Source organism: Salvia splendens, chromosome 9, assembly GCF_004379255.2.
Source record: "Salvia splendens isolate huo1 chromosome 9, SspV2, whole genome shotgun sequence".
In the NCBI taxonomy this organism is placed as follows: domain Eukaryota; kingdom Viridiplantae; phylum Streptophyta; class Magnoliopsida; order Lamiales; family Lamiaceae; genus Salvia; species Salvia splendens.
In genome coordinates, this window is record NC_056040.1 from 32,581,513 (window position 1) to 32,607,328 (window position 25,816).

Consider the following 25,816-nt stretch of genomic DNA (forward strand, 5'->3'; position numbering starts at 1 on the left):
TGGTTGCTTTTTATATCGGTCACACTTATGACCGAGACCAAAATCTGAACCACTCATTTCTGCTCTTTGCCTTTCTTTCAGCAGTTCGACAGTCCAACCCTTAACTGTTGGATAGCATCTTGGCACCATTTTTTTTTCAAACACAATTCTGTCGACGTAACATGCCTACATTAACAAAAACTAAATATTAGTTTTTCTGTAAATAGATTCATAGACAATGGAAAAAAAATATATTCTTACCACTACAAAGATAACTGGTCCTGTAAATTTCTTTGCTGTGTTTCTTTTCCATCTCTTTTGCGTTTCAAGCAATTTGGATATGACATAGCTACACCAATTGTATTCTTTGATCTTCTCCACATCAGCTATGTAATCTAAAACTTGTGGGCTCAGATTTCCATCAGCAGGGGTGTTGATCAAGGCATACTCCACCAGAATCATAAAATTCCTTTTGAACCACTCACCACCTTCTTCGTCTTTCATCTTCTGCTCTACAATATATGCTGGAACCATATTTTTTTCTCCACCTTTACCGAATCTAGCAATTTCACTTTTGATGTTGATATTTTTCTGAAATTTGATCCTACTCATAGGTAAAGATCCCATCGGGAACCCAAGAGTAATATGAACATCTTCATCATCTAAAAATAGTGGTTCCCCGCTGTTCAATTTAATTGAACAACTTTTATGGTTAAAGTTGTAAATCAGATAATAAGCCAATGATCTTGGGAAACTTCTTATTTTGAAGTTTAGGAGTGCGCCAAACCCAATCTCTCTTACAACTCTTTTTTTATTCTTGTTTAGAGTTTCGAGTATGTTTACGAAGAAGTCAGTATTCCTTCTTCCTGCCAAAGTCGGTGAGTGAATGGCTGTATCATCTTGAATAACTATTTTCTTGCATTTCTTTGCAGCTGCCTTCTTCTTACTTGCATCATCATTCTTTCTTTTCTTGTTATTTTTTATACTTTCTATTTCATCTGCTAATATTCTATCATCATCAGCAGCATCAGCATCACCTAATACACAAAAGATTTCAGTGTGTTAAACGATTTATGTCATTATATTAAGTCAAAGTATCATTTTATCCCTAGAAACTATCATTTTACCCCCTGAAACTATCATTTTATCCCCTGAAACTTTCATTTTATTAAGTGCAACTAGTAAGTTTATCATTTTACCTACTGAAACTATCATTTTATTCCAAGAAACTATCATTTTATCATTTTATGCAAAAGTATCATTTTATCACTGAACCTATCATTTTACACAATGAAACTATCATTTTATCCCCTGAAACTATCATTTTATCAAGTGCAACTATCATTTTACCTTCTTAAACTATCATTTTCAATGTAGAGATTTATCATTAATACACAAAAGATTTATCGTTTTACCTTCTGAAACCATCACTAAATGTCTATCATCATGATCAGCACCAGCAGCAGGAATGTTTGTTCCTAATACACAAAAGATTTCAGTGTGTTAAACAATTTATATCATTATATAAAGTAAAAGTATCATTTTATCTACTGAAACTATCATTTTATCCCCTGAAACCATCATTTTATCAAGTGCAACTATAATTTTATCAAGTGCAACTAGTAAGTTTATCATTTTACCCACTGAAACTATCATTTTATTCCCCAAACCTATCATTATTTTATGCAAAAGTATCATTTTATCATTTGAAAACTATCATTTTATGATGTAAAAGTATCATTTTATCACTGAACCTATCATTTTATCCCCTGAAACTATCATTTTATAACCTGAAACTATCATTTTATAACCTGAAACTATCATTTTATCACCTGAAACTATCATTTTATCCCCTGAAACCATCATTTTATTAAGTGCAACTATAATTTTATCCCCTGAAACTATCATTTTCAATTTAGAGATGTATCATTAATACACAAAAGATTTATCATTTTACCTTCTGAAATCATCATTAGAGTCTAACATCATCATCAGCAACAGCATCAGGAATGTTGTTTCCTAATACAGAAAAGATTTCAGTGTGTTAAACGATTTATGTCATTATATAAAGTCAAAGTATCATTTTAGCACCTGAAACTATCATTTTATCACATGAAACTATCATTTTATCACCTGAAAATATCATTTTATCACCTGAAACTATCATTTACTAAATTTCAATGACTTCAAAATAGGAGAGAGAGCAAAACTTGTCACTTAAGTAGAACCAAACACTACTCACAAAATCAGCACTCAAATAAACTTCTTCGAATCTGCATTACTGCTGCACACATTTTTCTAAGCCTAAGCGTTTTAATAAGGTCAGGAGGTTAGGATATGGTTGCAGATATTGATAAACTAACGGATCTCAACTATTCGCTTTATCAATATGAGTTTTACCGATGTAGTCACACATTTGCTATAGACACTGATAAACTTCTTCGAATAAACCGCAGATTTAGAATCTAAAAACCGCTGAGTTAGGATATGAGTTTTGTATTGATGATACAAAACCAAGTATGAAGTAAATTCGAAGTAAATTCATCATGCTGTCATATGTAACTCTAAATCTACACTAAAAAACTATAAAATCTAAAAAAAGGAGAATCGCAGGCAAAATGATAAAATCGAGCAAAAACAAAAGTGAAATAAGTAAAAATCTTCATCTAACCTTTCTTCGATGATCCTTGAGCGTTTTCCGACGTCATATTACAGAATTTGGATGGATTTACCTTCGAAACTGAAGAAACTACGGTTTGAATGCGATCGGAGAGTTTGGAAGCGATTCGGAGGGTTTGGAAGCGATTCGAAGGGTTTGAGTGTCAGAGAAATTAAATTTAGCGTCTAGTTCACGTTTTCTATCGACGCGCCAATTTGAAAATGAAATGACAATTTTACCCTTATATACTTTATAAACAAAAGTATCATTTTATCAATTCAAAGTATCATTCTATCAGTCAGAAATATCATTTTATCGGCTCAGAGTATCATTCTATCTGGTAAAACTATGATTTTGTCAACTCAGAGTATCATTCTATCGGCCAAAGTATCATTTTATCAACTCAGATTATCATTCTATCAGTCAAAACTATCATTTTATGCAGTAAATCAAACATTTATAAACAAAAGTATCATTTTATCAATTCAAAGTATCATTCTATCGGTCAGAAATATCAATTTATCGGATGCAAGTATCATTTTGTCATTTTATCCGACAAAACTATGATTTTGTCATCTTAGAGTATCTTTGTATCGGAAAAAGTATCATTTTATCAACTCAGAGTATCATTATATCATTCAGAAATATCATTTAATCGGCTGCAAGTATCATTTTGTCATTTTATAGGATAGAAATATCATTTTATCTGCTGCGAGTAACATTTAACATTTTATAAACTCAGAGTCTCATTCTATCCGCCAAAACTATCATTTTATACAGTAAACCTAACATTTATAAGCCAGAGTATCGCCTTTACTACCAAGAATGTAAAACCTACATATCAATAAAAGTATCATTTTATCAACTCAGAGTATCATTCTATCAGTCAATACTATCATTTTATGTAGTAAATCTAACATTTATAAACAAAAGTATCATTTTATCAACTCAGAGTATCATTCTATCAGTCAGAAATATCATTTTATCGGCTGCAAGTATCATTTTGTCATTTTATAGGTTAGAAATACGATTTTATCTACTGGGAGTAACATTTATCATTTTATAAACTCACAGTATCATTCTATCCGCCAAAACTATCATTTTATATAGTAACCCTAACATTTATAAGCCAAAAGTATCATTTTATCAACTTAAAGTATCATTCTATCCATCAAAACTATCATTTTATCATTTTTATGTCATTTTATTAGCTTTTATGCCATTTCTTCAGCTTATATATCATTTTATAAGGTTAGATTATCATTTTATCAAGTTAAAGTTTCATTTTATGACGAATGTATCATTTTATAAATAAAAGTATCATTTTATCAATCCAAAGTACCATTCTATCAGTCAGAAATATCATTTTATCGGCTCAGAGTATCATTCTATCCGGCAAAACTACGATTTTGTCAACTCAGAGTATCATTCTATCGGTCAAAGTATCATTTTATCAACTTAGAGTATCATTCTATTAGTCAAAACTATCATTTTATGCAGTAAATCAAACATTTATAAACCAAAATATCATTTTATCAACTTAAAGTATCATTCTATCAGTCAGAAATATCATTTTATCGGATGAAAGTATCATTTTGTCATTTTATCCGGTAAAACTGTGATTTTGTCAACTCAAAGTATCATTCTATCGGCAAAAGTATCATTTTATCAACTCAGAGTATCATTCTATCTGGCAAAACTATCATTTTATCATTTTTATGTCATTTTATCAGCTTATAAGCCATTTCTTCAGTTTATATATCATTTTATAAGGTTAGATTATCATTTTATCAGGTTAAAGTTTCATTTTATGACGAATGTATCATTTTATAAACAAAAGTATCATTTTATCAATTCAAAGTATCATTCTATCAGTCAAAAATATCATTTTGTCATTTTATAGGATAGAAATATCATTTTATCTGCTGCGAGTATCATTTATCATTTTATAAACTCAGAGTATCATTCTATCCGGCAAAACTATCATTTTGTCAACTCAGAGTATCATTCTATCGGCAAAAGTATCATTTTATCAACTCAAAGTATCATTCTATCAAGCAAAACTATCATTTTATCCAGTAAACCTAACATTTATAAGCCAAGAATATCATCTTAACTACCAATCATTGACTTCAAAGCATCATCACAAACAGGAATGTACATACCTACAAATTAGTAAAAATATCATTTTATCAAGCAAAACACCTCACTCTTATTCGGATTTTACTTCACTCTTGTTCACAAAACATTAGTTCCTTATTCAGTGAAGTAAATAGATACAACACAACAGTGAATTAAATTGTAAACAAGATATTAATGTACAATAAGTACTTGCTATTGAATTTAAATGAAGTTTTCTACAATAGTTTATGAACGCTTGAAGTTTACAATCATTTTTTCCACATCTGTGTTATTTGTTTTCCCATATTCTTCGTAATGCTTTGATGCTAGTGACAAGATATTCAATGCCTCATGGTTTTTTTCCGACAATAATAATGTGCTGCAATACTTTGCTCTCAGTCTTTGGAGTATTCCCTTGCTTCTTGCAGTTAATCCACAATTCCAATCTTGTTCACGCTCACCATAATAACATTCCAAATGTCGCATCAAAAAAACTCCACAATCTTCTACATTTGATGTTGTTCTCCAAGGCATTTTGAGCCTTACTATGCTCGCATACTTTATCGATTTGCTTTGGTTGTGATACCCCATTTTTGTCAAAAAATGACAAAAAAACAATCTCTGCAATATATCATTATGAATATCAGATGTAGTTCACTATAAAGAGTGCTATACTTCACTGTAATCACAAAAATACTTCACTATATATCATGTATACTTACCACATTTCCAGGTATGCCACCATATTTGATTAATACGTCCTCATCGTCAGCATTCTTCGAATTGTCAATCACCACTATACTTTTAGTACTAAATCTGAAGCATATGGTATAGTAATGTTCTACAGTACATATTGGAAAGAACACCTACACAGATAATAATAATAATTTCAGAATAAAAACAATTAGTAATATAACAAAGAATCAATTGTGTTCAGTATTTACCAAATCTACATCGTCCCATTTGAAATACGGAATTTGTTCAACCTCAGTTTGTAAATTGTCACAGAATCTATCAAATAGAGTCACGAGGTCGACCCCAGATGGCCGGTCAACAATTGTATACAGTTGATAGATGAGACAAGTCAAATCTGGATGGAAATAATTGAAAATGATAGGTTCTGGGAATAAAATGATAGTTTCAGTGGGTAAAATGATAAACTTACTAGTTGCACTTGATATAATTACAGTTGCACTTGATAAAATGATGGTTTCAGGGGATAAAATGATAGTTTCAGGGGATAAAATGATACTTTGACTTTATATAATGACATAAATCGTTTAACACACTGAAATCTTTTGTGTATTAGGAGAGAAACTTCCTAATGATGTTGCTGATGAAGATGATAGACAAGCATATGTATAATCATGCTTTATAATGAACATATACCATGCAATTTATTTTTCAAAATTTATATTATTCTTACGGATGGGTATGTTGTGAAAAAAAGGTGCCTTGATGAAGATAGAGCCATGTATCCTTCCATATTATTCAAATAAGAAGCCCATGCACTGATCACACCAACTTCTATTAGCGTACGTGGCAATAGTGAACATAATTCTGTTTTTGTTACCGTTATGACATTATCATCATACACTATGTCGTCCCTGTTCAAATATGTGTGTGTGTTAGCACATCTTTTGTATATTTTTCTTCTAAATCAGAACTATAATATAAATCTTACTCATTTGATTCATATGTTGTCATGATCCACCAAAAGATTTGTGACTCCTTCAAGGTAAGCTTGGTTTTGGCCTGGACCATCCTCTCTATTTGTTCAATCCTAGCAGTTGCCTGTCAGGGCAAGAATGATATGAAAACTTCACTAAATAAGACATATAGTTCACTTCATGTTTGTTAAAAGTGTTGGTGAATGGATGAGATATATCTTTGCTTAACACTTACCATGTCTGGATTGTAAACTACTATTTCGGTTGAGGGATTATAATCATTTGTCTCCTGCAAAAAGTGAAATGTGATATAACATAAGAATAAAAACTCAAAAAAGTAAATAAATTGTTTCCCAAATCTTCAACGTACTGGCTTCTTTCCCAAGTTAATATCAGGCAAAATTGATGTGCCTTCATTCACTAATTCGCATTTTTCATCATGGGCTTCCATCATTTTTTCCATAAGCTGAATCCATTCTGGATCATCTTCTTGATCCTCTTCCATAGCTTGTGTCATGTTTTCAATTTGCTTAGACACAGCTTGGTCCCCTTGATCAACCTCCACACCAACCATCTTTAGTGCATTTATAGCTGCAACTTTGAAGCAATTGGTGTCATTGGTATTGGTTGGCGCATCCTTTATATACCTCATCATTTTACTAATAGCATCTGCAGCCTCCCTAATTGAACTATTAATTTCATCACACGAAGGAACTTTATAACTAATATATTTAACACTCTTTCCTTTATCCTGTTTCTTTCTGGCAAGCATTTCTTCTTCATCATCGTTGGTTTGTGACCTCCCACGCTTTGAGGCTGGAAGACATACTAAAAAAAGTGGTCAAATTAATGAATACACACTTAATATAGCTCAAAATTATTCACTGAGATACTAAATAATGATAAACTTCTTCGAATAAACCGCTGATTTAGAATCTAAAAACCGTAGAGTTAGGATATGGAACAAGGTATGAAGTAAATTCGAAGAAAATTCATCATGCTATAATATGTAACTATAAATCTACACTAAAAAACTATAGAAACTAAAAAAAGGATAATCGCATGCAAAATGATAAAATCGAGCAAAAACAAAAGTGAAATAAGTAAAAAACTTCATCCAACCTTTCTTCGATGATCCTTGAGCGTTTTCCGATGTCATATTACAGAATTTGGATGGATTTACCTTCAAAACTGAAGAAACAACTGTTTGAATGCGATCGGAGAGTTTGGAAGCGATTCGGAGGGTTTGGAAGCGATTCGAAGGGTTTGAGTGTCAGAGAAATTAAATTTAGCGTCTAGTTCACGTTTTCTATCGACGCGCCAATTTGAAAATGAAATGACAATTTTACCCTTATATATTTTATAAACAAAAGTATCATTTTATCAATTCAAAGTATCATTCTATCAGTCAGAAATATCATTTTATCGGCTCAGAGTATCATTCTATCTGGTAAAAACTATGATTTTGTCAACTCAGAGTATCATTCTATCGGCCAAAGTATCATTTTATCAACTCAGATTATCATTCTATCAGTCAAAACTATCATTTTATGCAGTAAATCAAACATTTATAAACAAAAGTATCATTTATCAATTCAAAGTATCATTCTATCGGTCAGAAATATCAATTTATCGGATGCAAGTATCATTTTGTCATTTTATCCGACAAAACTATGATTTTGTCATCTTAGAGTATCTTTGTATCGGCAAAAGTATCATTTTATCAACTCAGAGTATCATTCTATCAGTCAAAACTATCATTTTATGCAGTAAATCTAACATTTATAAATAAAAGTATCATTTTATCAACTCAAAGTATCATTCTATCAGTCAGAAATATCATTTTATCGGAAGCAAGTATCATTTTGTCATTTTATAGGTTAGAAATATGATTTTATCTACTGCAAGTAACATTTATCATTTTATAAACTCGGAGTATCATTCTATTCGGCAAAACTATAATTTTATATAGTAAACCTAACATTTATAAGCCAAAAGTATCATTTTATCAACTTAAAGTATCATTCTATCCGGCAAAACTATCATTTTATCATTTTTTTGTCATTTTATCAGCTTATATGTCATTTCTTCAGCTTATATATCATTTTATAAGGTTAGATTATCATTTTATCAGGTTAAAGTTTCATTTTATGACGAATGTATCATTTTATAAAAAAAAGTATCATTTTATCAATTCAAAGTATCATTCTATCAGTCAGAAATATCATTTTATCGGCTCAGAGTATCTTATGTCATTTTACCCCGCAAAATTCAGAGTATCATTCTATCGGCAAAAGTATCATTTTATCAACTCAGAGTATCATTCTATCAGTCAAAACTATCATTTTATGCAGTAAATCTAACATTTATAAACAAAAGTATCATTTTATCAACTCAAAGCATCATTCTATCAGTCAGAAATATCATTTTATCGGATGTAAGTATCATTTTGTCAGTTTATCCGGCAAAACTATGATTTTGTCAACTCACAGTATAATTCTATCGGCAAAAGTATGATTTTATCAAATCAGAGTATCATTCTATCAGTCAAAACTATCATTTTATGCAGTAAATCTAACATTTATAAACAAAAGTATCATTTTATCAACTCAAAATATCATTCTATCAGTCAGAAATATAATTTTATCGGCTACAATTATCATTTTGTCATTTTATAGGTTAGAAATATGATTTTATCTACTGCGAGTAACATTTATCATTTTATAAACTCAGATTATCATTCTATCTGGCAAAACTATCATTTTATATAGTAAACCTAACATTTATAAGCCAAAAATATCTATCATTTTATCGACTGAAATTATCATTTTATCGGCTGAAAGTACCAGTTTATATCAAATGGTCTCAATCTGCCTTCTCATTGAATCTACCACAATTTCTTGAATCATGATGACCCATCTCATGACATTTACCACACCGTCGTTTTGGCTTATTTGCTTTCTTTATTGCACTCTCCCTCTTTGATACCCTGTCACTAGCCGATCCTTTGGTACGAACAACATCTGGAGGATGTACATCAATTACATCAGGTACTGCCATTCCATAAAAATTCTCAACCATCTTTTTCTTTTCAATGACTGAAGGTGTTGCACAATAAGGTTAAAATTGGAGCTCACGTTCAAATGATAGTTGCTCCTCAAATGGTAGACCATGGGCTGCCTTTAGTAAAGAGCTCTTCAACCAACTTCGACCAAAATATTTCTCAGGAATGAGATTAGCAGACTTATTCTTAAACAAACAAAATATATGACAACATAACAAACCAATTCTGGAAAACTTCTTACAACTACAGTCGAATGTGTCTTGCTTATAATCATACTTAACATCCCATGTTCTACCATATTGGTCATTGACCTTATGCATCTTGATGTTATCCTCAACAGTTATCAAAACAATCTCACACACCATACTTATTTCCTTTTGTACATGTTTGAAAATAGAATCAGTGTAGATTGTAAATGCATGCTTCTCTAAGGCAATTGGGTTGACAAATCAGGAATAGTTGAGTAATCCAAGTAGTTCAATCGTGAATTGGCATTCCTTTGATCTCCCACAGCACAGATAAAGAAATTGATGAACTGTACAAGATTTGCACGAGGCTTTGTGTAGTTTTTAAAAAAGCTATTCTCTGATTCAGACATCGATGTAGTCCTAAGAAGCGACCCCATGGGAAAATCTCGAAAATAAGCAGGAACCCATAATTCTCTATCTTCAAACATCGATCCAAACCAGTGGACATCTTCTAATCCATACTCTTCCATAATATCATTCCATATTATATCAAACTCATCAGGCTCTAACAAATCCGACCAAACACACGCATTAAACTCTTTTTTGAAATCTTCACTACCAAGCAAGGATTTAGGCAACTTATCTGACACCTTAACCATAATATGCCACATGCACCATCGGTGCCTTGTTTGTAAAAGTACTTGTTGAACAGCAAGTTTTATCCCCCAATCTTGATCAGTGATAATCATTTTGGGTGCAACCCCTATACATCGAACAAAACAGCCAAACAACCAAGAATATGAGTCTCTACCTTCACTTGATAACAATCCAGCTCCAAATGTAACTGTTCTATAATGGTTATCTTTTCCTGCGAATGAAGCAAAAATCATGCAATACCTTCAAAACATAACATAAAAATGAGTTATATTTTCATGCATACAGAAAAGTATCAGTTATCAGCTATAACTATCATTTTATGAGCAAAAAGTATCATTGTATCCACTGAAATATAATTGTATCAGCAAAAAGGTATCATTGTATCAGCAAAAAGTATCATTGTATCAGCAAAAAGTATCATTTTAGGTCTATTAGCAACAAAAGTAATATACCTGTCAGTGTTGTATGTAGAATCAAATGAAATTATATCTCCAAACATATGATAATTTCGTCTTGAAATAGCATCAGCCCAGAAGAGTTTAGTTAACTTTCCATGAGATCCTATCTCAATTTCATAATAGAAGGCATCAGATAATTCCTTTTGAGAACGCATATAATCAAAAATCATTTGAGCATCTGAACCATCAATATTGGACATAATATCACGATAACCATTTCTAATATCAATAATATCACATCCAACATTTTCAGGTCCACCCATTATCTCCTTCAAAAGTTTGAATGTTTGAGTGGGACCAATATTACACCTGCCACAATCCTCCATAAAACTTCAGTGGATAGGATCCAGACTGCGATTGGCCGTCATAAAATGCATATGCTCATCTGCAACCATTAAGTGATTATGATACTCAACAAACTGATAAAACTCATACCCGCTGCTAATACTATCTGAAAAATATCTCAAGTTGAGCTTAGCAAGACATTCACACCTAAACGACCGACACCTACGCTTCTTAACAGACACTTCAGTTGATTTGGATGTATGACCAGGTATAAAACTCTTAGAGCCTTGTCTGCTGCAAGCCAAATACTGCCACTTAATAATACCATGAACTGATTTGTTGCCCAGTTTACGAATACCAAAACCAACTGAACGGGCATAGTGTTCATAGAAACCAAATGCTTCTACTAATGTATTGAATTTCATACCAATCATTGGCTTCAAAGCATCATCACAAACATGAATGTACAAACCTACAAATCAGTAAAAGTATCAGTTTATCAACTCAGAGTATCATTTTATTAGGAAAAACTATCATTAGAAAAAGTATCATTTTATACACTCAGAATAGCATTGTATCCGGCAAAACTATCATTTTATGCTGCAAACCTAAAATTTATAAGCCTACAAAGCAATAAACGTATCATTTTATCAACTCAAAGTATCATTTTTATAAGGTTACTGTCATTTTATCCGCTTAAATTATCATTTTATCAGGTAAAAGTATGATTTTATTAAACAAAAATGTCATTTTATACACCAAAAATACCTATCATTCTATATGCTGAAAGTATCATTCTATCCGGCAAAACTATCATTTTATGCAGTATACCTAACATTTATAAGCAAAAAGTATCATTTTATTAACTCAGAGTATCATTCTATCAGGCAAAATTATCATTTTTATAAGGTTACTGTTATTTATCCGCTTAAATTATCATTTTATCAGGTACAAGTATCATTTTATTAAACAAAAATGTCATTTTATACACCAAAAATACCTATCATTCTATCTGCTGAAAGTATCATTCTATCCGGCAAAACTATCATTTTATGCAGTATACCTAACATTAATAAGCAAAAAGTATCATTTTATTAACTTAGAGTATCATTCTATCCGGCAAAACTATCATTTTATCAGTTTTATGTCATTTTATCCACTTAAATTATCATTTTATCAAGTAAAAGTATCATTTTATTAAACAAAAATGTCATTTTATACACCAAAAATACCTATCATTCTATCTGCTGAAAGTATCATTCTATCCTGTAAAACTATCATTTTATGCACTATACCTAACATTTATAAGCAAAAAGTATCATTTTATTAACTTGAGTATCATTCTATCCGGAAAAAAATATCATTTTTATAAGGTTACTGTCATTTTATCCGCTTAAATTATCATTTTATCAGGTAAAAGTATCATTTTATTAAACAAAAATGTCATTTTATACACCAAAAATACCTATCATTCTATCTGCTGAAAGTATCATTCTATCCGGCAAAACTATCATTTTATGCAGTATACCTAACATTTATAAGCAAAAAGTATCATTTTATTAACTCAGAGTATCATTCTATCCGGCAAAACTATCATTTTATTAGTTTTATGTCATTTTGTCACGTTAAAGTATCATTTTATCAGCTTATATGCCATTTCTTCAGCTAAACTATCATTTTTATAAGGTTACTGTCATTTTATCCGCTTAGATTATCATTTTATCAGGTAAAAGTGTCATTTTATGACAAATGTATCATTTTATAAACAAGGGTATCATTTTATGTGCTGAAAGTAACATTTTGTTAACAACACCGGTTGCAAAACTATCAACTCAGAATATCATTGTATCCGGCAAAACTATCATCAGAAAAAGTATCATTTTATCAACTCAGAATATCATTGTATCCGGCAAAACTATCATTTTATGCTGCAAACCTAAAATTTATAAGCCAAAACTATCATCTTAATACAAAAACGGCAATACATAATTTAATTAAATAAGAATTTTAGTACATCAGAAACATAAACCAATCGACAGCTAATATTCATCAAAAATCAAATTGAATACATGAATCAAAACAATCAATAAATTAAAATATGAACACAATCATTAAGCTAAATAATAGATAATGATTGTTACCTTCGTTATTTGCTACGTTCTCCATCGAAGCAAATTCTGACAGCTATTGAACAGATAATCAATGAAAATCTGGAGATTATGGAATAATGAACCAAATCGGAAGGAAATCTGGAGTCTATTAAAATAATCGGAAGGAAATCTCTATGGAAATAATCGGTAGGAAATCTGGAGTCTATGGAAATAATCGGAAGGAAATCTGGAGATTATGGAAATCTAGAGATTATGGAAATCTGAAACCAAATCGCGGAGAATAGGAAATAATCGAACTGAGAAAGAGAGAAAGAATGGAGCAAAATTCAGAAATTTAAATGAGGGAAATGAGATATTTACCCCCGCGCCTTTTTTATGATATAAATCTAAGTTTGAATCTCAACCACAAGATTAGAAAATATGTGTGGTTCAGATTTGGTTATAGGGTTATTACGATATTTATCAACTCTATATATATATCCCTATAACCAAATCTGAACCACACATATTTTCTAATCTTGTGGTTGAGATTCAAACTTAGATTTACTTCATAAAAAAAAGCTCGGGGGTAAATATGTCATTTCCCTCATTTAATTTTTGAATTTCGCCAAATATCACGTAAAATGATAAAATGATATATGTTAGGTTTATTGCATAGAATGATAGTTTTGCCGGATAGAATGATACTCTGAGTTGATAAAATGATACTTTTGACTAATAAAATGATAAAGTGATATATGTTAGGTTTATTGCATAGAATGATAGTTTTGCCGGATAGAATGATACACTGAGTTGATAAAATGATACTTTTGACTGATAAAATGATATATGTTAGGTTTATTGCATAGAATGATAGTTTTGCTGGATAGAATGATACTCTGAGTTGATAAAATGATACTTTTGACTGATAAAATGATAAATTGATATATGTTAGGTTTATTGCATAGAATGATAGTTTTGCCGGATAGAATGATACTTTTGACTAATAAAATGATACTTTTGACTGATAAAATGATACTTTTGAATCTAGTCCACAACCAATTCACATCAATATAAAAGACTCGGACGCCATATATATACATACATACATACATACATACGTGTAACTGAACCTCATACATCTTTATATCATGGGAAATAAGATTTTACGTATTTAAATGAGCGAAATTTGGATACGAAAATTTTATCATGAGAAAAATTCAAAAATTAAATGAGTGAAATGACATATTTACCCTCTGCACCTTTTTTATGAAGGAAAGCTAAGTTTGAATCTAGACCACGTGATTTTAAAAATGTGTGGTCCAGATTTAGTTATAGGGTTATTACGGAAATTGGGGTTATCATTATAATGCACCCCTATATATATATATATATATATATATATATATATATATATATATATATAGTACAATTGAACAAACAAATCATTCTTCAACAGATACTTTTATTAAGTATATATAGAAACCAAATTATTCTTATTAACTATAATTTTTTTTAAAAATAGGTCAAATTAGACACTAAGCAATACCAAGATATTCTTATAAGGTTTTAGAAAATACTCCTTATTTAGTAATTGCTCAAAATAAATATATATATAGTACATTTGAATTTAACAAAAAATAATTCAACGAATACTTCTATTAAATATACATACAAACCAAATTATTTTTATTAACTATAAAAGAATTATATAAAAGTTCAAATAAATCTCTATCCATTACTAAGATATTCTTATAAAGTCTTAGAAAATATTCCTTAAATAGAAAAAATTTTGAATAAGAAAATAAATGTCATATACTTAATCCAAAATGTTGTAAATTTTTTTCTATATTATATTACATCATATTATGAATAAAACAACTTTTTGAGGACATAATTTACTCATTTTAAACTAAAAATACTAAATACATACATTAAAAAAATTTATATATATAGTACAATTGAATTAAACAAAAAATTCTTCAACAAATATTTCTATTAAGTATAGATAGAAACCAAATTATTCTTATTAACTATAAAACTTTTATAAAATAGTTTAAATTAGACTCTAAGCAATACAAAGATATTCTTATAAGGTTATAGAAAATACTCCTTATTTAGTAATTTCTCAAAAAAAATATATTTAGTACATTTGAATTTAACCAAAAATAATTCAATGAATACTTCTATTAAATATACATACAAACCAAATTATTCTTATTAACTATAAAATAATTATATAAAATTTCAAATAAATCTCTATCTAATACCAAGATATTCTTATAAGGTCTTAGAAAATACTCCTTAAATAGAAAAAATCTTGAATAAGAAAATAAATGTTATATTCTTAAACCAAAATATTGTAATTTTCTTTCTATATAATATTACCTCATATTATGAATAAAACAACTTCATGAAGACATAATTTACTCATTTTAAACTACAAATACTAAATTCATATGTTCCAAAAAAAATATTTAGTGAATTAAACAAAAAATAATTTAACAAATACTTCTATTAAGTATATACCAATATATTCTTATAAGGTTTTAGAAAATATTCCTTAAACAGAAAAAATATTGAATAAGAAAATAAATGTCATATACTTAAACCATAATGTTGTAAAAAAAATTTATATTATATTACATCATATTATGAATAAAGCAACTTCATGAAGACATAATTTACTCATTTTAAACTACAAATACTAAATACATAAATTCCAAAAAAAAATATTTAGTACAATTGAATTAAACAAAATATAATTCCACGAATACCTCTATTAAGTATACATAAAACCAGATTATTCTTATTAACTATAAAAATTTTATAAAATAGTTGAAATTAGACTCTAAGCAATACCAAGAAATTTTACTAAGCACTACCCAAAGAAGACTACATGGACTAGAGCAAAACCTCACCCATCAGCTCAGCACCCATAACTGCGCGCGATGAATGTCCAGCCTGGAGCAGATACACAACAGTCACCTAAGAACCATCACCGGAGGCCTAAACTCCCAACACAGGCTTAAGCTTATGCAATGAGGCAGAAACAGCCAGAGGCGAACCAGGGAAATTTGGCAGGCATGGGTAAGCTCTTCAACACACTTGTTATGCTTCTGTTTGATACTGGTGCTTCGCATTCTTTTATTTCCGCTCATTGCGTGACTACCTTGAAACTTGCTACCAAAGAACTTGAACATAGAATGGAAGTATCTTCCCCAGTAGGAGGACGTATAGAGATCTCTCGTACTTGCTCGAACTTAGAAATCACTCTGGGCGAATTTAAGATTGTAGTAAAAACCTGAGTGTTATGATCATGTGGGATGTGGATATTATATTAGGAATGGACTGGCTGACTGAAAACCATGCCCCGATCTTGTGCAAGGAAAGACAAATTTCTTTTAGAACCCCCGAAGGTGAAACTACCCACTTTCACAGAATTTCCACGGGAACGCGAAAATCTGTAATCTCGATGCTGCAAGCCAGTAAGCTGATGAAGAAAGGATGCCCGACATATCTTGTTTAACTGAACAAAGAGGAGAAGAAGAAAGAAAATTGGAAGAGGTCGAAATCGCTCGTGATTCTCCAGATGTGTTTCCTGACACACTACCTGGTCTACCGCCAGACCGACAAGTAGAATTCACCATAGATCTAGAACCAGGATCCACCCCTGTATCGAAGGCACCATATCGAATGGCCCCAAAGGAACTGGAAGAACTGAAGGTACAGCTGCAAGAACTCTTGGACCTGGGATTCATCAGACCCAGTGTCTCACCGTGGGGAACACCTGTACTGTTTGTCAAGAAGAAAGATGGGACCATGAGAATGTGTGTGGATTACCGAGAGCTAAACAAGCTAACCCTCAAGAAAAAATATTCGTTTCCCATAATTGACAACATGTTTGACCAACTCAAGGGAGCCAGTGTATTTTCCAAGATGGATCTGAAATCGGGATATCACTAGTTGAAGATCAAACCAGAAGATGTGCCAAAGACGACATTCCGGACCAGATACGGTCACTACGAGTTTACAGTGGTGCCGTTTGGACTGACCAAAGCACCAGCAGTTTATGGATCTAATGAATCTCATTTTTCACCCATACCTCGATAAGTTCGTACTAGTCTTCATCGACGATGTGCTGATATACTCCAAGAACATAAAGGAACACGAGAAGCATTTGAGGACTGCACTAGAGATGCTGCGGGCGAAGAAGTTATATGCCAAGTTCAGCTAGTGTGAACTTTGGCTCAACGAGGTGAACTTCCTTGGACATATCGTGACGGCAGAAGGAATCCGAGTAGACCCCGCTAAGGTGGAAGCAACACGAAATTGGAAAGTGCCAACTAAGCCCAACGAGATCCAATGTTTCTTAGGACTAGCTAGCTACTACAGGAGATTCATTGAAGGATTCCCGAAGATTGCACGACCAATGACTCAGCAACTCAAGAAGGGAACCAAGGTCTCCTGGTCTCCCGAGTGCGAAGCAAGCTTCTAACTGTTAAAGAAGAAGTTGACCAGCGCACCCTTTTTAGCAGTCCCCGAGCCAGGAATGAACTATGTAGTCTATACGGATGCCTCCAAGAGTGGGCTTGGATGCGTATTGATGCAGAATGGGAAAGTGATTGCTTATGCATCCCGACAACTCAGGCCGCACGAACTCAACTATCAAACACACGATCTAGAACTCGCAGCAGTGGTTCACGCGTTGAAAATTTGGAGGCATCACCTATATGGTGTTAGGTGTGAAATTTTCACGGACCACAAGAGCCTCAAATATTTCTTCGAATAGAAGGACCTGAATATGCGGCAGAGGAGATGGCATGAATTAGTAAAGGATTATGACTGCGGCATAAATTACACTCAGGCAAGGCCAACGTTGTGGCAGACGCGTTGAGCCGCTAGACCCAACACCAATTAGCAGTCCTGTTCACCCAGGAGGAGATATTGCTACTAGAATTCGACAGGATGAGTTTAGAAATAGTACGAGCACCCGATACAGTAGAAGGCATAATTTCTACTTTAGTAGTTGTTCCCAACTTGAGAGGCAGAATCGTCGATGCCTAGAGGCGGGACGAGACTCTAGAGAAGTTGCTTCTGGAAGTACGAACGGGCGAGCAAGAGAATTTCTAGGAAGAATCAGATAATGCCCTCACGTTCAAAGGGAGACTGTGTGTGCCAAATCTGGAAGAGCTTAGAAACGAGATAATGAGCGAAGCGCACGATACTCCATACACCGCAAATAATTATATAAAAGTTCAAATAAATCTCTATCTAATACCAATATATTATTATAATGTCTTAGAAAATATTCCTAAAATATAAAAAATCTTGAATAAGAAAATAAATGTCATATACTTAAACCAAAATGTTGTAAATTTTTTTCTATATTATATTACATCATATTATGAATAAAACAACTTCATGAACACATAATTTACTCATTTTAAACTAAAAATACTAAAAACATACATTCAAAAAAGAAATATATAAACATTACAATTGAATTAAACAAAACATTCTTCAACAAATACTTCTATTAAGTATATAAGAAACCAAATTATTCTTATTAACTTTAAAACTTTATAAAATAGTTCAAATTAGACTCTAAGAAATGCCTAGATATTCTTATAAGGTGTTAGAAAATACTCCTTATTTAGTAATTGCTCAAAAAAATACATTTAGTACATTTGAATTTAACCAAAAATAATTCAACGAATACTTCTATTAAATATACATACAAACCAAATTATTCTTATTAACTATAAAAAAATTATATAAAAGTTCAAATAATTCTCTATCTAATACCTAGATATTCTTATAAGGTCTTAGAAAATACTCCTTAAATAGAAAAAATATGGAATAAGAAAATAAGTGTTATATACTTAAACCAAAATATTGTAATTTTTTTTCTATATTATATTACACCATATTATGAATAAAACAACTTCATGCACACATAATTTAATCATTTTAAACTACAAATACTAAATACATACATTCCAAAAAAACTATTTAGTACAATTGAATTAAACAAAAAATAATTCAACAAAGACTTCTATTAAGTATATAAAAACCAAATTATTCTTATTAACTGTAAAATTTTTATAAAATAGTTCAAATTAGACTCTAAGAAATACCAAGATATTCTTATAAGGTTTTAGAAAATACTCATTTTTTAGTAATTGCTCGAAAAAAATATATTTAGTACATTTGAATTCAACAAAAAATAATTCAATGAATACATCTATTAAATATACATACAAACCAAATTATTCTTATTAACTATAAAAAATTATATAAAATTTCAAATAAAACTCTAACTAATACCAAGATATTCTTATAAGGTTTTAGAAAATATTCCTTAAATAAAAAAAATCTAGAATAAGAAAATAATTTTCATATACTTAAACCATAATGTTGTAAATTTTTTTCTATATTATATTACATCATATTATGAATAAAACAACTTCATGAAGACATAATTTACTGATTTTAAACTACAAATACTAAATACATAAATTCCAAAAAAAATACTTAGTACAATTGAATTAACCAAAAAATAATTCAACGAATACCTCTATTAAGTATACATAGAAACCAAATTATTCTTATTAACTATAAATTTTTTATAAAATAGATTAAATTATACTCTAAGCAATACCAAGATATTCTTATAAGGTTTTAGAAAATACTCCTTATTTAGTAATTGCTGAAAAAAAGTATTTAGTACATTTGAATTTAACAAAAAACAATTCAGCGAATACTTCTATTAAATATACATACAAACCAAATTATTCTTATTAACTATAATTTTTTTTATAAAAGTGCAAATAAAACTCTAACTAATACCAATATATTCTTACAAGGTTTTAGAAAATACTCCTTAAATAGAAAAAATATTGAATAAGAAAATAAATGTCGTATACTTAAACCAAAATGTTGTAAATTTTTTTCTATATTATATTACATCATATTATGAATAAAACAACTTCACGAAGAGATAATTTACTCATTTTAAACATCAAATACTAAATATATACATTCCAAATATATATATGTATATATATATATATATATATGTGTGTGTGTATAACCCCAATTTCCGTAATAACCCTATAACTAAATCTGGACCACACATTTTTAAAATCACGTGGTCTAGATTCAAACTTAGATTTACTTCATAAAAAAAAGCGCGGGGGTAAATATGTCATTTCGCTCATGATAAAGTTTACGTATCCAAATTTCGCTCATTTAATTTTTGAATTTCGCTCATTTTATCATTTTATCAGTCAGTCAAAAGTATCATTTTATCAACTCATAGTATCATTCTATCCGGCAAAACTATCATTCTATGCAATAAACCTAACATATATCATTTTATCAGTCAGTCAAAAGTATCAATTTATCAACTCAGAGTATCATTCTATCCGGCAAAACTATCATTCTATGAAATAAACCTATCATTTTATCACAAAGCAGTAAACGTATCATTTTATCTACTAAGAGTATCATTTTTATAAAGTTACTGCCATTTTATCCGCTTAGATTATCATTTTATCAGGTAAAAGTATCATTTTATTAAACAAAAATGTCATTTTATACACCAAAAATACCTATCATTCTAACGGCTGAAATTATCATTCTACCCGGCAAAACTATCATTCTATCGGCTGAAATTTGGAAAAACTATAATTTTATGCAGTAAACCTAACATTTATAAGCTAAAAGTATCATTTTATCAACTCAGAGTATCATTCTATCCGGAAAAACTATCATTCTATGCAATAAACCTAACATATATCATTTTATCATTTTATCATTTTATCATTTTATCAGAGTATCATTCTATCCGGCAAAACTATCATTCTATGCAATAAACCTATCATTTTATCATAAAGCAGTAAACGTATCATTTTATCAACACATAGTATCATTTTTATAAGGTTACTGTCATTTATCCGCTTAGATTATCATTTTATCAGGTAAAAGTATCATTTTATTAAAAAAAAATGTCATTTTATACACCAAAAATACCTATCATTCTATCGGCTGAAAGTATCATTCTACCCGGCAAAACTATCATTTTATGCACTAAACCTAACAGTTATAAGCTAAAAGTATCATTTTATCAGCTCAGAGTATCATTCTATCCGGAAAAACTATCATTCTATGCAATAAACCTAACATATATCATTTTATCATTTTATTAGTCAGTCAAAAATATCATTTTATCAGCTCAGAGTATCATTCTATCCGCAAAACTATTATTCTATGCAATAAACCTATCATTTTATCATTTTATCAGTCAGTCAAAACTATCATTTTATCAACTTAGAGAATCATTCTATCCGGCAAAACTATCATTCTATGCAATAAACCTATCATTTTATCATTTTACGTGATATTTGGCGAAATTCAGAAATTAAACGAGGGAAATGACAGTTTTACTCCCGTGCTTTTTTTATGAAGTAAATCTAAGTTTGAATCTCAACCACAAGATTAGAAAATATGTGTGGTTCAGATTTGGTTATAGGGTTATTACGATATTTAGGGGTATCATTTAATCAGCTCAGAGTATCATTCTATCCGGCAAAAATATCATTTAATCAACTCAGAGTATCATTTTATCGCCAAATGTATCATTTTATCTACTCAGAGTATCATTCTATCAAGCAAAACTATCATTTTATCAACTCAGACTATCATTTTATCGGCAAAAGTATCATTTTATCAACTCAGAGTATCATTCTATGCGGCAAACAATCATTTTATCAACTCAGAGTATCATTCTATGCGGCAAAACTATCATTTTATGCATTAAACCTAACATTTATAAGGAAAAAGTATCATTTTATCTACTCAGAGTATCATTCTATCGGCAAAAGTATCATTTTATCAACTCAAAATATCATTCTATGAAGCAAAACTATCATTTTAAGCAGTAAACCTAAAATTTATAAGCCAAAATTATCATTTTATCAAGTGCAACTATAATTTTATCAAGTCTAACTATCATTTTACCTTGTGAAACTATCATTTTATCCCCTCAAACTATCATTTTATACCCTGAAACTATCATTTTATCCCCTGAAAATGATATTTCATCCCCTAAAACCATCATTTTATCAAGTGCAACTATTATTTTAGCCCCTGAAACTATATAAGCTGACACTTTAACCTGATAAAATGATATTCTAAGCGGATAAATGACAGTAACCTTATAAAATGATATATAAGCTGAAGAAATGGCATATAAGCTGATAAAATGATACTTTAACGTGACAAAATGTCTTACAAGTTACTATTACAACTACAACGTATCTTTACGGGGTTCAAATTCTCTAATCATCTTTTCAACATTGATTTTCCCTTTTTTCCTATCATTCTGAAACTTCTGCTGTATCATTGAAAATGTCTCAAAAGCCTTCTTGTTAGTTTCTCCAACAAGCAATGCTTCAGTATATTTGGCACGAAGTTTTATGAAAGCCTCTGTCCCGTTCTTCGCTAAACCTGAATTCCAGTTACGAACTGGACCACCCATGTAAGTCTCCATGTGGCGCATCACATAAACTCCACAGTCAGCTTTATTTGTATTGTTCTGCCATGGTAGAGTCATGTGTCTGATTTTTTACGTTTTGACAATACTCTCCATTGTCGGATTAACACCATTTCCAAGATAAATTCGGAAGAAATTTTTCTATTCAAATAACACAAAACATACATGAGGTTGATTAAAAATGATATTATGTTTTGGTACTAAATGATATTGAATGCATTTAACTAAACATACAAGAATAGTTGGTGCACCTCCATATTTCTGCTTTATCATCTCTTCAGTAACCAGAGCATTGTCAATCACATCCAGCATTTGAATTTTGAGATTGAAGCACATGATATAAAAATGATCGTGCGCCCATATCGAAAAGAATATCTAATTTTCAAAACATTATATACAAATGCCATTTTAAAAAATATAGGTACCATGTCATAATTTTCCCATTTGAAATCTTCAATCTTTGACACAAATTCATTTAACGTGTGCAGAATTTTTCCTGAGCCTCGGCTTGAGTCCAATCAGGTTTCCTCGCAGCAATATTGTATGCCTATCATGTTTACATTTTTGTAAATAAATTTAACTTTTAATGTAACGCTATTACTTATTTACCCGTTTACTGTACCGTAGGTGTGGTGTTGATGAAAAGACGACTCAGAGATGCATTTGATTTGAATTTTTCATTGTAGTTGAGGTACACAACCCATGCATCTATGATATTTATACTGACGTACGTACGTAGAGCAAGGGTGTGGAAATCAATCTTGAACATGTTGATCATGTCGTTCTCATAAACCATCTCATAACTGATCTCAAAATCATATTTAATGTTAGTTAAAAGAATTTAATAAGAATATAATTAAGTAATTCATAACTTACAGTTCACTTTCTTCATGTGTCATCAACTAGTACATAATTTCCTTCTCTTCTTTATTCAGTTTTCCTTTTATATTTACTGCCCTGACACTGTAGGGAGAGCACAGTGCTTCAACAATTTTCTTTGTTGTTCTGGGCACTTTCTCCTTTTCAACTGCAGGTTCTTGGGAAACCTTCTTCTTCCCTTTGGCCTTTTTCAAAACATCTTCTTTGTCTTTTAAAACTTCATCATCTCCGGTTTCACCATGTATATCCTCCATGACAGTGGATATTATGGCACATGCTCTTTCATCCTTACAATCAAAAATATAAATTGTTATTGACATAAGAGATATTATTTTACCCAATGGAACTCATATTATCATTTTATCAGCCAAAAATCTAAAGCTATCATTATGAAACAAAAATTTTATTTTATCACTGAACCTATCATTTTACCCATATAAACTATCATTTTATTCCAAAGAAACTATCATTTTATCATTTCATGCAAAAATATCATTTTATCATTTGAAACTATCATTTTATGATGCAAAAGTATCATTTTATCAATGAACCCTATCATTTTACCTACTGAAACTATCATTTTATGCAAAGTATCATTTTATCATTTGAAACTATCATTTATACCATTACACTATCATTTTATGATCCAAAAGTATCATTTTTCAAATAAAACAGAGCAACCAAAAAACATCATCAAACCTATATCATCTTAACCATATAAACAATCATTTTATGTACTTAAACTATTATTTTTAAAAGTTACCTCAAATTCATCATTGAGAGACAATTCAACTTCTTTCTCTGGAACTTTTTCCTTCTCTTCTTGAGCTGCTTTATTAACCATTTCCTTCTCTGGAAGTTTTTCCTTCTCTATATCCTTTTCCCGATTAAAATTTGGATTCTCATCAGGAGTCTGGTCATATTCGGGTATCAGAGTGAATGTAGGGAACTCATCCCTGTTTTTCAGTATATAAGTCCTCTCAGCAGCTTTAGTAAGTTCAATCATGATATCGATAAATTCAGGATCATCAATATCATCATTGCTCATAGCATTTGACATTGATTTCTGACTTTCTGTGACACTCTGCATACCTTCCTCTCTCATTCCCACTGCATTTCTTGTTGTGTCACAGATAATCTTAAAGCTATTAAAATTCCCGATTTCACCCGGCGCTGCTTCGAGGACATCAAGAATTTTCGACATTGAGGCTTTACACTCCCTGGCAGCCTCCTTCCATTGATCTATGAAAGTCTTTTGTTGACTTCCACTGGTTGTCCCCTCTTTGTCCTGATCTTTCATCTCCAATGATTGTACATCTTCAGGTACATCATCTTCAGATTCAGATTCATCATCTTCATCGTTCTCTTCATGTTGTTGCTTTTTATATCGGTTATACTTATGACCGAGACCAAACTCTGAAGCACTCATTTATGCTTTTTGCCTTTCTTTTAGCAGTTCGGCAGTCCAACCCTTAACTGTTGGATAGCATCTTGGCACCATTTTTTTTGAAACACAATTCTGTCGACGTAACATGCCTACATTAACAAAAACTAAATATTAGTTTTTCTGTAAATAGATTCATAGACAATGGAAAAAATATATATTCTTACCACTACAAAGATGACTGGTCCGGTAAATATCTTTCTTGTGTTATTTTTCCATCGCTTTTGTGTTTCAAGCAATTTGGATATGACATAGCCACACCAATTGTATTCTTTGATCTTCTCCACATCAGCTATGTAATCAAAAACTTGTGGGCTCAGATTTCCATCAGCAGGGGTGTTGATCAAGGCATACTCAACCAGAATCATAAAATTCAATTTGAACCAGTCACCACCTTCTTCGTCTTTCATCATCTGTCCTACAACATAATCTGGAACCATATTTTTTTCTCCACCTTTACAGAATCTAGCAATTTCACTTTTAATGTTGATATTTTTCTGAAATTTGTTCCTACTCATAAGTAAAGGTCCAATAGGGAACCCAAGAGTAATATGAACATCTTCATCATCTAAAAATAGTGATTCCCCGCTGTTCAATTTAATTGAACAACTATTATGGTTAAAGTTGTAAATCAGATAATAAGCCAATGATCTTGGGAAACTTCTTAGTTTGATGTGTAGGAGTGCGCCAAACCCAATCTCTCTAACAGCTCTTCTTTGATTCTTGTTTAGAGAATCGAGCATGTTAACGAAGAAGTCAGTAT

At 30.7% G+C, this 25,816-nt stretch overlaps 1 protein-coding gene across 1 annotated transcript; it reads right to left on the bottom strand.

Moving 5' to 3' along the window:
- Positions 1 to 9,920: 9,920 nt before the first annotated feature.
- Positions 9,921 to 11,059, bottom strand: LOC121749443 (protein FAR1-RELATED SEQUENCE 4-like). The gene is made up of 3 exons (XM_042144013.1): positions 11,011 to 11,059; positions 10,493 to 10,549; positions 9,921 to 10,444 (listed from the first exon to the last, which is right to left on the bottom strand). The coding sequence occupies exons 1-3, from the start codon at positions 11,057 to 11,059 to the stop codon at positions 9,921 to 9,923; spliced, it is 630 nt and encodes a 209-aa protein (XP_041999947.1).
- Positions 11,060 to 25,816: the final 14,757 nt, after the last annotated feature.

Bases quoted from the DNA above. Each gene is read 5' to 3' on its own strand.
- LOC121749443 (XM_042144013.1), bottom strand. From the start codon at position 11,059: ATGGGTGGACCTGAAAATGTTGGATGTGATATTATTGATATTAGAAAT. The intron at 10,550-11,010 runs GTTATCGTGATA...CTTCATTCGCAG, and splicing joins TATTATTGATATTAGAAATG to GAAAAGATAACCATTATAGA. The intron at 10,445-10,492 runs GTAGAGACTCAT...TTCGATGTATAG, and splicing joins TGGATTGTTATCAAGTGAAG to GGGTTGCACCCAAAATGATT.